Source organism: Phascolarctos cinereus, unplaced genomic scaffold, assembly GCF_003287225.1.
Source record: "Phascolarctos cinereus isolate Bilbo 61053 unplaced genomic scaffold, phaCin_HiC Scaffold_5;HRSCAF=322, whole genome shotgun sequence".
Lineage (NCBI taxonomy): Eukaryota > Metazoa > Chordata > Mammalia > Diprotodontia > Phascolarctidae > Phascolarctos > Phascolarctos cinereus.
This window is the reverse complement of record NW_027555958.1, coordinates 401,120,971-401,134,596: the sequence shown is the minus strand read 5'-3', so window position 1 is coordinate 401,134,596 and position 13,626 is coordinate 401,120,971. Positions and strand designations below refer to the sequence as shown.

Below are 13,626 nucleotides of genomic sequence, written 5' to 3'. Positions count from 1 at the left end.
GTTTTAACTCATTTGTTCCTGACCACAACCCTCAGAGGTAGGTGCTATTTTTATAAGATAAGGAAAACCAGGTAAACAGAAGCTAAGTGACCTGCCCAGGGTCACACAGCTAGTAAGATTTAAACTCAGGTCGTACTAATTTTAGCCCCAGCATACTATCCACTGAGAAACACAAAAATACAATAGCTTCAAGGAGTTTGTATTCTGGACTAATGGACATTCTTTGTTTTAAAAATTAATTTATTTTTAGTTTTCAACATTCATTTCCATAAGCTTTTGAGTTTTAAATTTTCTCTTCCCTCCCCAAGACAGTGTGCAATCTGATATAGTCTCTACATATACATTCCTATTAAACATATTTTCATATTAGTCATGTTGTAAAGAAGAATTAGAATGAATGGGAGGAACAAAGAAAAAGAAGAAATAAAACAAGAAAAGGACAGCAAACTGTGCTTCGATCTGCATTCAGACTCCCTGGTTCCTTCTCTGCGTATTGATAAGCATTTTCTATCATGAGTCCTTTGGAGATGTGTCTATCAAAGTTAGTCACTGCACAACGTGGCTGTCACTGTGTATAACATTCTCCTCATTCTGCACACTTCACTCAGCATCAGTTCATATATGTCTTTCCAGGTTTTTCTGAAGTCTGCCTGCTTATTGTTTCTTATAGCACAGTAGTATTCTATTACATTCATATACCACAACTTGTTCAGCCGTTCCCCAATTGATGGACATCCTATAAATTTCCAATTCTTGGCCACCATAGAAAGAGCTGCTATAAATAATTTTGTGCATGTGGGTCCTTTTCCCATTTTTACAATCTCTTTGGGATACAGCCCTAAAAGTACTATTGCTGGGTCAAAGGGTATGCACATTTTTATAGCCCTTTGGGCATAGTTCCAAATTGCTCTTCAAAATGGTTGGATCAGTTCACAACTCCACCAACAATGCATTACTGTTCCAATTTTCCCACAACTTCTCCAGCATTTATAATTTCCTGTTTTGTCATGTTAGCCAACCTGATAGGTGTGATGTGGTACCTAAGAATTGTTTTGATTTGCATTTCTCTAATCAATAGTGATTTAGAGCATTTTTTCATATGATTATAGATAGCTTTAATTTCTTCATCTGAAAACTGCCTATTCACATCCTTTGACCATTTATCAATTGGGGAATGAGTTGTATTCTTATAAATTTGATTCAGTTCTCTATATATTTTAGAAATGAGGCCTTTATCAGAGACACTGGTTGTAAAAATTCTTTCACAATTTTCTGCCTCTCTCCTAATCTTGGTTGCATTGGCTTTGTGCAAAAACTTTTCAATTTAATGTAACAAAATTATCCATTTCATAATGTTCTCTATCCTTTGTTTGGTCATAAATTCTTCTCTTCTCCATAAATTGGCAGGTAAACTATTCCTTGCTTTCCCAGTTGGCTTATAGTATCAGCCTTTATATATCTAAATCGTGTATCCATTTCGATATATGGTGTAAGATGTTGCTGTGTGCCCAGTTTCTGCCATACTGTTTTCCAGTTTTCCAGCAGTTTTTGTCAAATAGTGAGCTCTTATCCCAGAAGCTGGGAGGTGATTAGGTCTGTACTTAAAGCCTTTACAGCTGCTAATGCTTCACTCTTCAATGGACTGGCCTCTAGCAGTATTAGTATTTACAGTATCACTCACTAATCAACAAGTGGTTATTAAGTGTTTTCTGCCTTCCAGGCATTGTGCTAACTAGTGGGGATACAAAGAAAAACCAAAAGTTGTCCTTGACTTCAAGGAACTTACTTTCTGATACAGGAGGCATGGGTATGGGTAAGGATATGGTGGATAAAAGGTAACCTTAGAGGCGAAGGCACAGGGAAAAAGCCTCCTGGTGCTTCAGTTGAGTACCAGGGTGTCTGTACTCAGTTTCTGGCATAAAAGAATTTGCTTATGATATTGAATAAAAAACCAGACATTACCACATTGGCAGCTTGGAAAAGTGCTACTACTCTTTCCACTAACTGGTTTGTTTGTGGTAGTGGTGGTAGTTGTTTTTTGTTCTTTGGTTGTTTTTTGATGGGGTTTTTTTTTTTGCCTTGGAAAAGAAAAAATGTACTCTACACAGTCTCTAAGATCTTAAACTCTACAAAAGTTCTAGGGAAATAAAAAGTCTTGATAACCATTGTAATAGCAGGCTAAACATACAAGACAGTTCTTTGGAGGAAATCATGCCTTAGGGCATCTAGTGCAAACATATTTTTGTACTATATTTTTCATGGTCCCATCTGGGTCAGATCTAACCAATGAAAGGCTCTGGTAATTTAGACAGTAATACTACTCAAACAGATTTCACTCTATATTTTGCTATCAGTCCTACCAGAATAGCAAGGTAATAGCCACCAAACTTGAGTACAAAAGTACATTCTCTATTTTATACGTTTTCTACTGCTAAAAGAATTACTGAAATGAAGCTGGCTAAAGTAGAGGTTGGAACAAGGAGGCCAGTTAGGAGAAGTCCCAAATTCATAAAGCCTTAGAGATAGATGGTACTTTACAGATCATCCAAGTTTATTTCCTGCACTTTGCTACTAAAAATATGAATACCCAGAGAGGGTAAAGAACTTCTTCAAGGACAAAGAGTTAGTCATAACAGAATCTGAACCAGAAATCAGGTGTTCTAATTTCTAATCCATTGACTCCCTTCTCCATTTTTTTGAGGACTTTAACTTTTTCTGAGAGATTCTAGCTTTAATGTGAAATGCAGGAATTCTGACGATGGATTTGAGAGACTGGTTCATGATAACTGCTTTCATAAGAATCATATTAAAAGTTTTCTATCCCTAAGCAGTTGTCTATCTATAGTTCCATTTAATGTATCCAGATATTATTTAATCCTCATTTTACAAATGAGGAATCTGAGACATAACTAGGGACTAAACCTGAGATTTCATTAGTATAGGAAACTTCCAGGTGAGGAAACTGTCTCTATGAATGCAGCTTAGCATATTCTCTGCTACTTACAGTCTTGGAGAGAGTGTCCTAGAGCACTTGTCCAGTATTTGTCATGGAACATGAATGCAGTTCCTCCATCTACTATACCATGTTACCTCACAAGCCAAGACATAAATAGGTTAATTATCTATTAGTTAATGGATAAATAGGATTAGAACCCAGTGTCTTGAATCCCATCCCAGTGCTAAGTCTACTAGTCAACCATGAATGGGAGATAAATAATTTCAAAGGTAAGTGTGCCCCTACCCAGTGGTCTCAAAAGCAAAAAAACCACTACCTAGTATAATAACTAAACAAAGCCTTTCCAACCCAAGATAGTAATAGTGTGGTACTTTTTGATCTAATTAGATATTGATGAGTGCCTGGAACAGAACATTCACTGTGGACCCAATCAAATGTGTTTCAACATGCGAGGAAGCTACCAGTGCATAGATACACCATGTCCACCCAACTATCAACGAGAGCCTGTTTCGGGGTAAGTTTAACTTTCTCATCCTAGGTTTTCTTTCTGAAATCATCCCTGAATCCTTTCTCTTCCAACAAGTACTATCTGATAGTTTTGTCCAGCTTGCCTAGTAGTCACCATTTCAAGGGGAAGCAAGACTACATGTAGTACATTCATTCTTCTGTGTTACTGAAAAATAACCAGATCACACAAAAGCTGGTTAAGGAAGTGCTATCACTTACTTTTGACTGACATATTTCCTGTAGAAGAATTCTATCACAGTAGCTAACCTTAATGGATAATAAGCTTATTTATCCATTGAAATATTCTAGCTTCACTCATTTTGCTGCAGGGTTTTAAGTGCTTTGGGTTTAAAGAATTTAAAGAAGCATTTCTATTCCTTTTTAGTGAGATAATGGGAATATGGAAAAATGAGTCAACATTTCTGCTCATAAATCCCATAGCCTTTCACAGCTTCTCTGTTGTCTGCATCACTATTCTCCTTTGGGTTTGGGATGAACTACTATTATTCTTCTGTGCTTATGGCAAAGAAAGGCTTATTTGGGGCCAGTGAATGTGCTAACAGCTGGTGAATACCATAGACAATGGAAATTGATTATGGGTTTTACTAGGTGGCGAGGGGATATAAATGTACTATAGTCAGAAGCTGGCTGGAGCCCAGCTTTCTATTTCCTCTAAACAGTGGCCAGAACCCCCAGAATATCTTGGCTAAATTTATACTTCCTGCTATTGATCAAGAATCATTTTTGAGATGGGGAGAAGTTTTAACTTTATTAAACTGAAAAGTACTGAATGGGGGGGAAATGGGCAAATAATTCATGGAGATAAAAAACAATCCTGGAAGATGATGGAGTAGGTCAGAAACTTTTGGCTCTCCAAATTTTCTACATACATACACACATACATTAAAAAAAAAAAGATCACCTCAGAGGGAATGTAGAACAGTGGAAATAAACAAAAGTCGGGGTAAAGCAGTTGTCCTTCTTACCTAAGACAACTTAAGAAAACCCCAGGAAAGACCCAACCTTTTGGCCTGAGTGAAGTGCAAACATCTCCAGGTTGACTCTGCACAATCAACAAGCCCTGGGGTCAGTTGGGGTTGGGAAGCTGCCTCAGCCTTAGAAGCTTTCATCTCACAGACAGCTGGGGGTCTGAGATGGCTTAGTAGGATAAGACTGAAGGATCTTTCACTGCTGAGGGACACCAAGCACAGCTGCGCTGACCACATTCATTTCAGACTGTGGCTGCAGGGAGAAGGAACTAGCATGTATATGGTGAGTGCAGTAGTAAGCACCAGTGACCCTACTGTCTGTGGGCACTTGCAAGAAAGTAGACTCCCTGGTTTCAGTTCCAAGACAGAGAGGACAGCTGCAGTTTGCAGCCACTTGAGGGACCATAGGGAGCAAGATCATTTGTGGGACAGCGTGACTGTAGGCCCTAGCTGTGACGGCTTAGAGTAGAGAGGAAAGCCCAAGGTTGAGCCCTGGGATAGACCTCAGAAAATAACAGTAAGAAGGACTTGAATGTTAGGGAATCATTCTCCATACCTCAGAATTAAAACTTGATTACACCAATAGCTGCTAAAAACAAAATCAAACAAACAAACAAACAAATAAATAAAAACGAGCAAGCAAAGGAGAGAGAACCCAACCACAGATAGTTACTATAGGGATAGAGAAGATATGGGTTCATATTCAGAGGAAGATAATGGAACTAAAAAAAGCCACTCCTTTCTTAATTAGAAATGTCAAATGATCCCAAGAACAAAAAGAGTTCTTGAAAGAACTTACAAAGGACTTTAAAAATCAAATAAGAGATCAAGTAAAATTAGAAGAAAAAAAAAAGAACAATCCAAGAAAATTATGAAAAGAAAGTCAACCAACTTGAAATAGAGAATTAAAAACTTAAGGAAGAAAATAATTCCTTGAAATCTAGAATTGGGCAGAGGGAAGCTAATAATATTCTCAGACACCAAGACATCATAAAGTAAAATCATAAGAATGAAAAATAGACAAGAATCTGAAACATCTCATCAGAAGAACAACTGATCTGGAGAACTGATCGAGGAGAAACAATATAAGAATAGTTGGACTACTTGAAAGGTATGATTTAAAAAAAGATCTTGATACAATATGATAAGAAATTATCAAGGGAAATTGCCCTGAAGCTCTAGAACAAGAAAGTAAAGCAGAAATAGAAAAAAATCCACTGATCACCCAAAAGAGATCCGAGGAAGAAAACTTGCAGGAATATCATAGCCAAATTTTAAAGCTCCCAGGTTAAGGAGAAAATATTGGAAGCAACAAGAAAAAAAAAACAATTTAAATATCATGGAGCTACAGTAAGGATTACCCAAGACTTAGTGACTACTAAGGACTGTAGGTCTTAGAATACTCTATTCTGTAAAACAAAAGAGCTGGGGTTATAACCAAGAGTAACTTACCCAGCAAAGTTAAGTATAATCCTAAATAGAAAAAAAAAATGGACATTTAAATGAACTGAAAGACTTTTAGATATTTGTGACAAAAACAGCAGAACTTAAGGGAAAATGTGACATATAACATACAGGAGAAATATAAGGTAAACAAATATTAAAGAGCAATTACAAGGGATTCAATATGGTCAAATCATTTATTTCTTACATGTAAAAATATCATCAGTACTTTTATGACTGTCATCATTATTTGGGTAGTTTGAAAGAAAGACTTGCGCTGAGCTGAGTATGATGGGGTGATTCTCAAAAAATAAAACTGTAGGGGGAGATAAAAAGAAGCAATTATCTCATACAAATGAGGCATAAAAGGAAAAACTGATACAGAAGAAGTAGGGGGCAGGGAAGACTGGTAGTGCTAGAACCTTATTCTCATTGGGAAAGGGTTAAAGAGGGAACAACATATATGTCTAGAAGGGTATAAAAGTCTTCTAAATTCAGAAAAAAAATAAGATGGCATGGGGATAGGGCGGGGAGAGAAGATAAGGGAGGGATTCTTAGAGGGAAGGGTAGGTTAAGGAGTAGGAGGACATGGTAGCAGGTGGAAGTAAATTAGAGAAGGGAGGAGGGATTGCGTAAATAGTGTAAGAAAGATAGTGAGGAAAAACAGGAAGGTGGAAAATACACAAGTGATTATAGCTTAGAATGTGAATGGGATGAATTTGTCCATAGAACAGAAATGGATAGCAGATTAAAAATCTGAATTCAAAAATATGTTGCCTTCAGGAAACACAATAAAAATGAGAGATACACATAAAGATAAAATAAAGGGCATAAGTAGAATTTATTATGCAAAAAAGCAGGGGTAGAAATCATGATCTCGGGTAAAATTAAAGCTAAAATAGATTTAATCAAGAGAAAAAAAAACTACACTGTGTCAGCGATATTATTCAATATTGTTTTAGACCATTTAAAATAACTAGACAGTACAAAATACCTGCCAAAACAGACACAGGAATTATATGAGCATAAACATAAAACACTTTTTATACAAATAAATTAAAATCTAAATAACTGAAGTAATATTTATTGTTCATGGATAGGTAAAGCCAATATAATAAGAATTTTATATAAGTGATCTATTTATTTAATGCCATCCCAATTAATTTACTAAAATTATCTTACTGAGGTTAGAAAAAATAATAAAGTTCATCTGGAAGAACAAAAGGTCAGGAACATTAAAGAAACCAGGGAAAAAAGATGTAAACAGATTCAGTATTGTAAGGTAGAGCATTACTGAAGTGTAAAATGGATAATTTTGATTACTTTAAATTAAAATTTTCTTGTATAAGTAAAATCTATGTAACCAACAATAGAAGGAATGCAGAAAATTGGGGAAAAACTTTTACAGACAGTCTCTCAGGACGTGATTGGGTTGGAATACTGCTGTGGCATAAGAAATGATGAGCTGGTTGATTTAGAAAAACATGGAAAGACTTGGACTCCCAAAGGAAGATTCTATCCATCTTCAGAAAAACAGATGACAAGTGGAAATAAGTATAGTACAGTCTTACATATATGTTATACACACATATCTCCGAGCTTAATTGTAACCTTTAGGGTGGGGTGGAGGAAGGAAGGGGAAAAAATAAAGTAAAAAATGCACAGCAAAGAACAAAAGAAAACCTACAAGGAAGCAAAGCTGGACAGCTTTGAAAACAATGTGTAATATTTATTATATAGGCATTCTTGAAATGGAAATTTGTTTTATATTTAATCCTCTCATATTCTGCTGTATACATGGCAATGTTTTTTTTCTTTTCTCATTCTGTATTTAAGTTTAAGATAAATTTAAAAATTCACAAAAAGATGAAAAATATCCTATAGGTTTTTTTTCATTCTCTTTAGCATTACGTGATACAAGGGTTCTTAACCTGGTGTCTGTGAATTTTAAAAAAACAAACAAGCATTTTAATAACTATATTTCAATAAAATTCATTTACTTTGTAATCTCATCTATTTTATTTTATTCATTTTACAATATTATTTTACAATATTATTCTCAGTAGTGTCTATAAGCTTTACCAGACTTCCAAAGGGGTCCAAGACGCCAAAATGATTAATAAACTCTGCTATAGTGTCGATGCCTTTTTAATGTCCATATATGGTATAGCAAAAAGAAATGCTGTGCATGTATATATTATATCTTCATTAAATACACAAGATATCCTTCTCCAAAGATAAGGATACTTTCTTCAGGGCAACATTGGGGCAATAACCCTGCCTGAGCTCTTCAAGGACTTTTTCCAGTATATATGTTCAGACAGATTCTATTAAGCTACAAAGGCTTCACATCAAATCCTGGTAGTAGCCTGTTTCTACTTTCTTAGCGCTCAGCTAGCTGTTAGGTACAGAGAGACTCATCAGCAGTAGGCTGATCACTAGGTAATTCTTTCACCATGGCAAATAAGAAAAAAAAAATGAAACTCCATGGAGGCCAAATGCCCAAGTTATTTCTTTCAGCTAGACAGCATATTTGGCCTTTACTCTTTTGAAAAATCAAACCAAATGACAAAATATACCATTTCAGCCTTGCCACTGGTTGTCCTAGATTGGTACTGGGAAAGCAAGCCTTTCAGCATGTTAGAATCTGCCACTATCTGTCTTCTGCTAGCCTAGCCTCTGAAAACCCAGGAATCATTTCTTTGCCAAAATGTGGCATCAGAACGGGACTTTATGGAACGATTTACATTAATATTTAGCTTTTTAACAGAATTCATTAAGTTCACCTTCCATCACAAGCAGTCCCCAGTTTATTAATGAGATGTCAAATCAAACCAATGAGTATTTATCAAGCATCTACTATGTACCAGACACTATGCTAAATTCTGGAGATGTTGTTTGTTTGTTTGTTTAAGTAAAAAAAAAAAGTAGTCCCTGCCCTCTAGGCACTCGGTCTAATTGGGGAGACCACATGCAAACAAATATGTACAAACAAGATACAAAAAGAATAAATTAGAAATTAGCAACAATGGGAAAGCACTAACATTAAGGAGGACCAGAAAAGGCTTCTTGCAGAAGGTAGGATTTTAGATGGCAATTGAAAGAAACCAGGAGTCTGAGATGAAAAGGGAAAGAAAAGAAAGTGTAAATATCCATAGAAGTGAGATGGAATGTCCTCTGTGAGGAACAGCAAGGAGGGTAGGGTTAGAAACTTTCATTTCTAGGTTAGCAATTTTTAACGTGGAAAATATTTTCCCATAGAAACAGTATGATAAATAGTGATTTTCATAGATCAACCCATAGAAACTTATTTTTTTCACATACCTGAAATATAGAATCATTCTAATAATACTGTAACCTAACTACCTTGTATACTGATATTACTATTGGAAAACATATTGAATTTCAACAGAGTACTCCTTGAAATGCCCTTTCTGTCACCTCCAACCTACCTTCCCCTACCATCCCCAAATTTGTCACTCAAATCAGAGACTATTGTTCCTACTTTCTCCACCACGTACTTGACAGTGGAAATAGAGCTTCACCAAGTTACATGTCAATATTACTAGTTCTTGGGATGGATTTATTAGGATCTTGGTGGGTCAAGGGGGAAAAAGTGAAGAATGAAGATTTTAAAAGGGGGCTGGGAATAGAAGTATTGGACTGTTGGGGTGTGGGGACTCCTTCCAGGGTAAATCATTTAGGACCTTTCTGTCTGGGTTGGTTCCCTGTAACTTCCTTGAATACACAAAGGAGTAAAGTATGATTTATTGATACTTCAAAGGAAAATGTAGACTCAGTCTATTTTAGACATTTTAATCACAGGAAGTAGAAAGTGGGTACGGCTTAATAAGGAGAAAAGGAAGAGGGGCTAGGTATACTGCTACTGCTCATGAAACCAATGCTAACCCCAAGACAAGTCCTCATGCCATCCTACACCCACCTAGTCAGGCCCTAGGGTGAGGTGATTAGCAAGGATAAGGGTGTAGATGAGTGATAGCAGTCCAGGCAACCACAAAGTCTATAGCAGAAGAGGAGGAAAGGGAAGAAGGAAAGGAGGAAAACCATAAGAGGAGGTAGCAGAAGGGAGAAAAAAGGATTTCCTGTTGCCAATAAACCATCTATCTTGGGTAATTATTCTTACATTATCATCTCTAGAAAGAGTACATGCCTTATCGCGTAATACCAGCCTGATATTTGGAAGACACTGCTGGAGTATTTGCACTCCCTTTTTGTGCACTAAGCATTGAATATGACTTCAAATTCCAATGGAAATGAGGGCTGGGCCACTTTAAACAAACTTTCATACTCACTCAGCATCTGTTTAGGGCCAAGAATTTAGAACTTTGATTAGACCTCATTAATCTGTAATTATATAGTATTATGTTTTGTAAAGTCCCAAAATTGGCATGGATGAGAATTACCTGCACAATACTTTCTCTTGATTTGGAGGCAAATAATTATCTGTATTGTATGTGTTTATCATCTCTAGGTTCTGTCTTAAAAACTGTCCACCCAATGATCTGGAATGTGCCCTAAGCCCATACGCCTTGGAATACAAACTTGTCTCCCTCCCATTTGGAATAGCTGCCAATCAAGATTTAATCCGGCTGGTTGCATACACACAGGATGGAGTGATGCATCCCAGGACAACATTCCTCATGGTGGATGAGGACCAAACAGTCCCTTTTGCCCTCAGGGATGAAAACTTGAAAGGAGTTGTATATACAACTCGACCTCTTCGAGAAGCAGAGACCTACCGAATGAGGGTTAGAGCCTTGTCCTACAGTGCCAATGGGACCATTGAATATCAGACAACATTCATTGTTTATATAGCTGTATCTGCCTATCCATATTAACCCATGTAGCTTAATAATGTTCATAGTGGAAATAACTGCCCCGTCCAGATTTACCCTCCCCTCTCCTTCTAAACAGTTGTAAACTTTGCAACTTGAAAATGGTGCTAAGCTCTTTCTTGTGCCTGCCTTGGCACTGCTGAGTTGTTTCCAGTATTCTGTTGATTTGTGGGGGGGGGGGTGGTGTATGTGTGTGTGTGTGTGTGTGTGTGTGTGTGTGTGTGTGTGTGCGCGCATGCATGTATGCTTTTAGTGAGGTTTGGAAAACCTATATTATTTGCTTTATTTATTACACTGGAGCAGTAACTTTCTGAAGATTGTTCTGAACACCCAACAATGCACATCAGGGGATATTTGACATAGTAGTTTAGTGTTCTGAACTGTTACTACAACCACGTTTCTCCTTTCCAAATGTTAAAGGCCATTTTTTTTGGTTATTTGGCCATATTTAGAATGATGAAACTGGTTACCAAATAACCTACTCAGTACTTGTAACTTAAGATCATGCTTCTCTTCCTATTTAAACTCTATAATAGGACTTATACATATACTTTCATTTCCTTTAAAAAAAAAAACATACCACTTACTTCAAAAAAGAACATAACCCCAAGAAGGATTAGTCTGTCCCAAATGATGTCCATCTGTTTTACTTAACCTTCTAAATACGGATCTTTCAGTGATTGTATGAACTCAGCTGAACCATTTGTGGATTGTAACCAAAACCATGAGTTCTTCCTCAGAGAATATTTTATGGCATGGATCTGAAACTTTAATATTTTGACATAATCTTTCCATTCATTTAATGCCACAACTTTTACATTCCAGTATTCCTTATACACCTGGGCAGTTGAAAAGTTTTGTTTTGTTTTGTTAAGAAACTAATGGAACCATTTTTCTCCAAACTCAAGCAAGTTTGGTTTAGCATAACATTCAACGTCAAAACACTGTACAAGGCGGTGACAGACTCTGGAAGTAATTTGCCAAGATGTATTCTATTTTTAAGAAGTGTATATATGTTACCTTTGTGTGTATTTTCTATGCAATATCTCAGTGGATTGTTTTACTAAAATACTGCACCAAAAAGTGTTATGCCAAAACAATCAAAATAAAAACTCACATCCCTTTTATTAACACTTTTGTGAGACCCTAAATTCTTTATTATTTTAATCAGAATCATGTATCAGTTTCTTTCTTTCTTTTCCTTTAAGTGAATTGAGTACCTGTCCAAGAAAAATGTAAGGTAGTTTGAGGTACCTTACCAGTGCCACATTGCAATTTCACACAACATCATAGCACACAGAGACCTTGAGATATAAGCTGACCCAGGACCTTGTAATCAGGCATGTAATGGTATAATACAATGGCTAACATTTTCAAGTATGAGAATTTCTTTTAATATTAAAAAAGTTAATTTACTCCCACATAATAGTTGTACTATTAGTATCCATTGAGAAGGAGAGGGAAGGTTAGGGATTTATAAAGTGTTTCCTATGTACCAGGTACCATGCTAAACATTTTACAACACTCATTTGGTTCATTGCTCATGCGTAGGCCAAGCCAATATAATAAAAATAACAATTGCTTTTCTTGCTTTCTCAGCTGGGCAGGAGGGGGCAGGAAGAAGGAAAGAATGTAGACTTAAAGATAAATAACATTGAATAAAATAAATGTTTTTAACAAGTTTATCATAGAAAAAAATCCAATGGAGCCCGCAACATATTCTACAACCTCAGGTATAAATTCAGAAATGCACAAAGCATAGGTAACTATACTTGGTGAGTAATGAACACCACCATCAGAAAAAAAAGAGTTACTTTTATCTCAGCATTAAGGAAATGACTGGTTACTAATGTGGGAATCCTTTCTTAATCAGTTGTCTATTCTGTATGTAATAGAAGCAACCACTCATGAAAACAAGTTCAAAATTATGTTTCTTGGGGCAGCTAGGTGGTACAGTGGATAATGCTCCAGCCTTGGAGTCAGGAGGACCTGAGTTCAAATCCAGTTTCAGACACTTGACAATTACTAGTTGTGAACCTTGGGTAAGTCACTTAACCCCAGTTGCCTTACCAAAAAGCAACCCAAAAAAATCATGTTTCTTTCAAATAAGGTATACTATTCCCAAGCCATATTCTAGTTACAGGTCTCATTCCACCTATTCTCAAGTAATAGTTACCAGATCAAATTTGTTTTCTTGCATTATTATAGATAGATAGATAGATATAGATATACACACATACATTCATATATTTATGTATACACATGCATATATGGATGTGCAAAATAATTACAAAGTAGCATGACAAAAGGGCGCTTGAGGGGATAAGAAAAAGTTTTGTGTAGAAGGTGGTGTTTAAATTGCATCTTACAGGAAGAAAGAGGCATAGGTAAGGAAAGAGGCATATAAGATGGCCAGCACAAACTCACTGAAATGGAGCATGGAGTGCCATTTGTGAAAAACACCAGAACAAGCCAGCTTAGCTGGATGACAGAGTATAATGGGGGAAACAACAGTATCAAACAAGACAGAAAAGATAAGTTAGGGGTAAGGTTATCAAGGGCTTTAAAAGCCAAACAGTTTATATTTGAAGCTAGAAGCAACAGGGAATCACTGGAGTTAATTGAATAGGTAAGTAACCTGTTAAGATTAAAGAAAATTACTTTGATAGCAGTGTGGACTGGAATAGGAGAGAAATGAAACAGAGACCAAATAGGAAGCTTTCACAATAATCTAGGTGAAAAGTCATAAATACCCTAGGTTTGAGCAAAGAAGGGTTCAGTTTCAAGAGATGTTGTGAAAACAGAAACAGTAGTATTTGGGAACTAGCTAGATATATGACAAAAAGGAGAGTGAGGAGTCAAGGGTAACCAAGTT

The 13,626-nt window shown here is 36.3% G+C and overlaps 1 protein-coding gene and 1 long non-coding RNA gene across 2 annotated transcripts in view; one reads left to right on the top strand and one right to left on the bottom strand.

Moving 5' to 3' along the window:
- The window catches only part of HMCN1 (hemicentin 1), a 495,504-nt gene extending 483,622 nt beyond the window's left edge, over positions 1–11,882 (top strand). The window contains 2 exon segments of the mRNA XM_020984406.2: positions 3,344–3,470; positions 10,388–11,882. Coding sequence (XP_020840065.1) covers positions 3,344–3,470; positions 10,388–10,754 — 494 coding nt within the window. The 3' untranslated portion in view covers positions 10,755–11,882.
- LOC144457823 (uncharacterized) overlaps positions 1–13,626 on the bottom strand; it is a 138,532-nt gene that overhangs the window by 46,097 nt on the left and 78,809 nt on the right. The gene's annotated exons all lie outside the window — the stretch shown is intronic.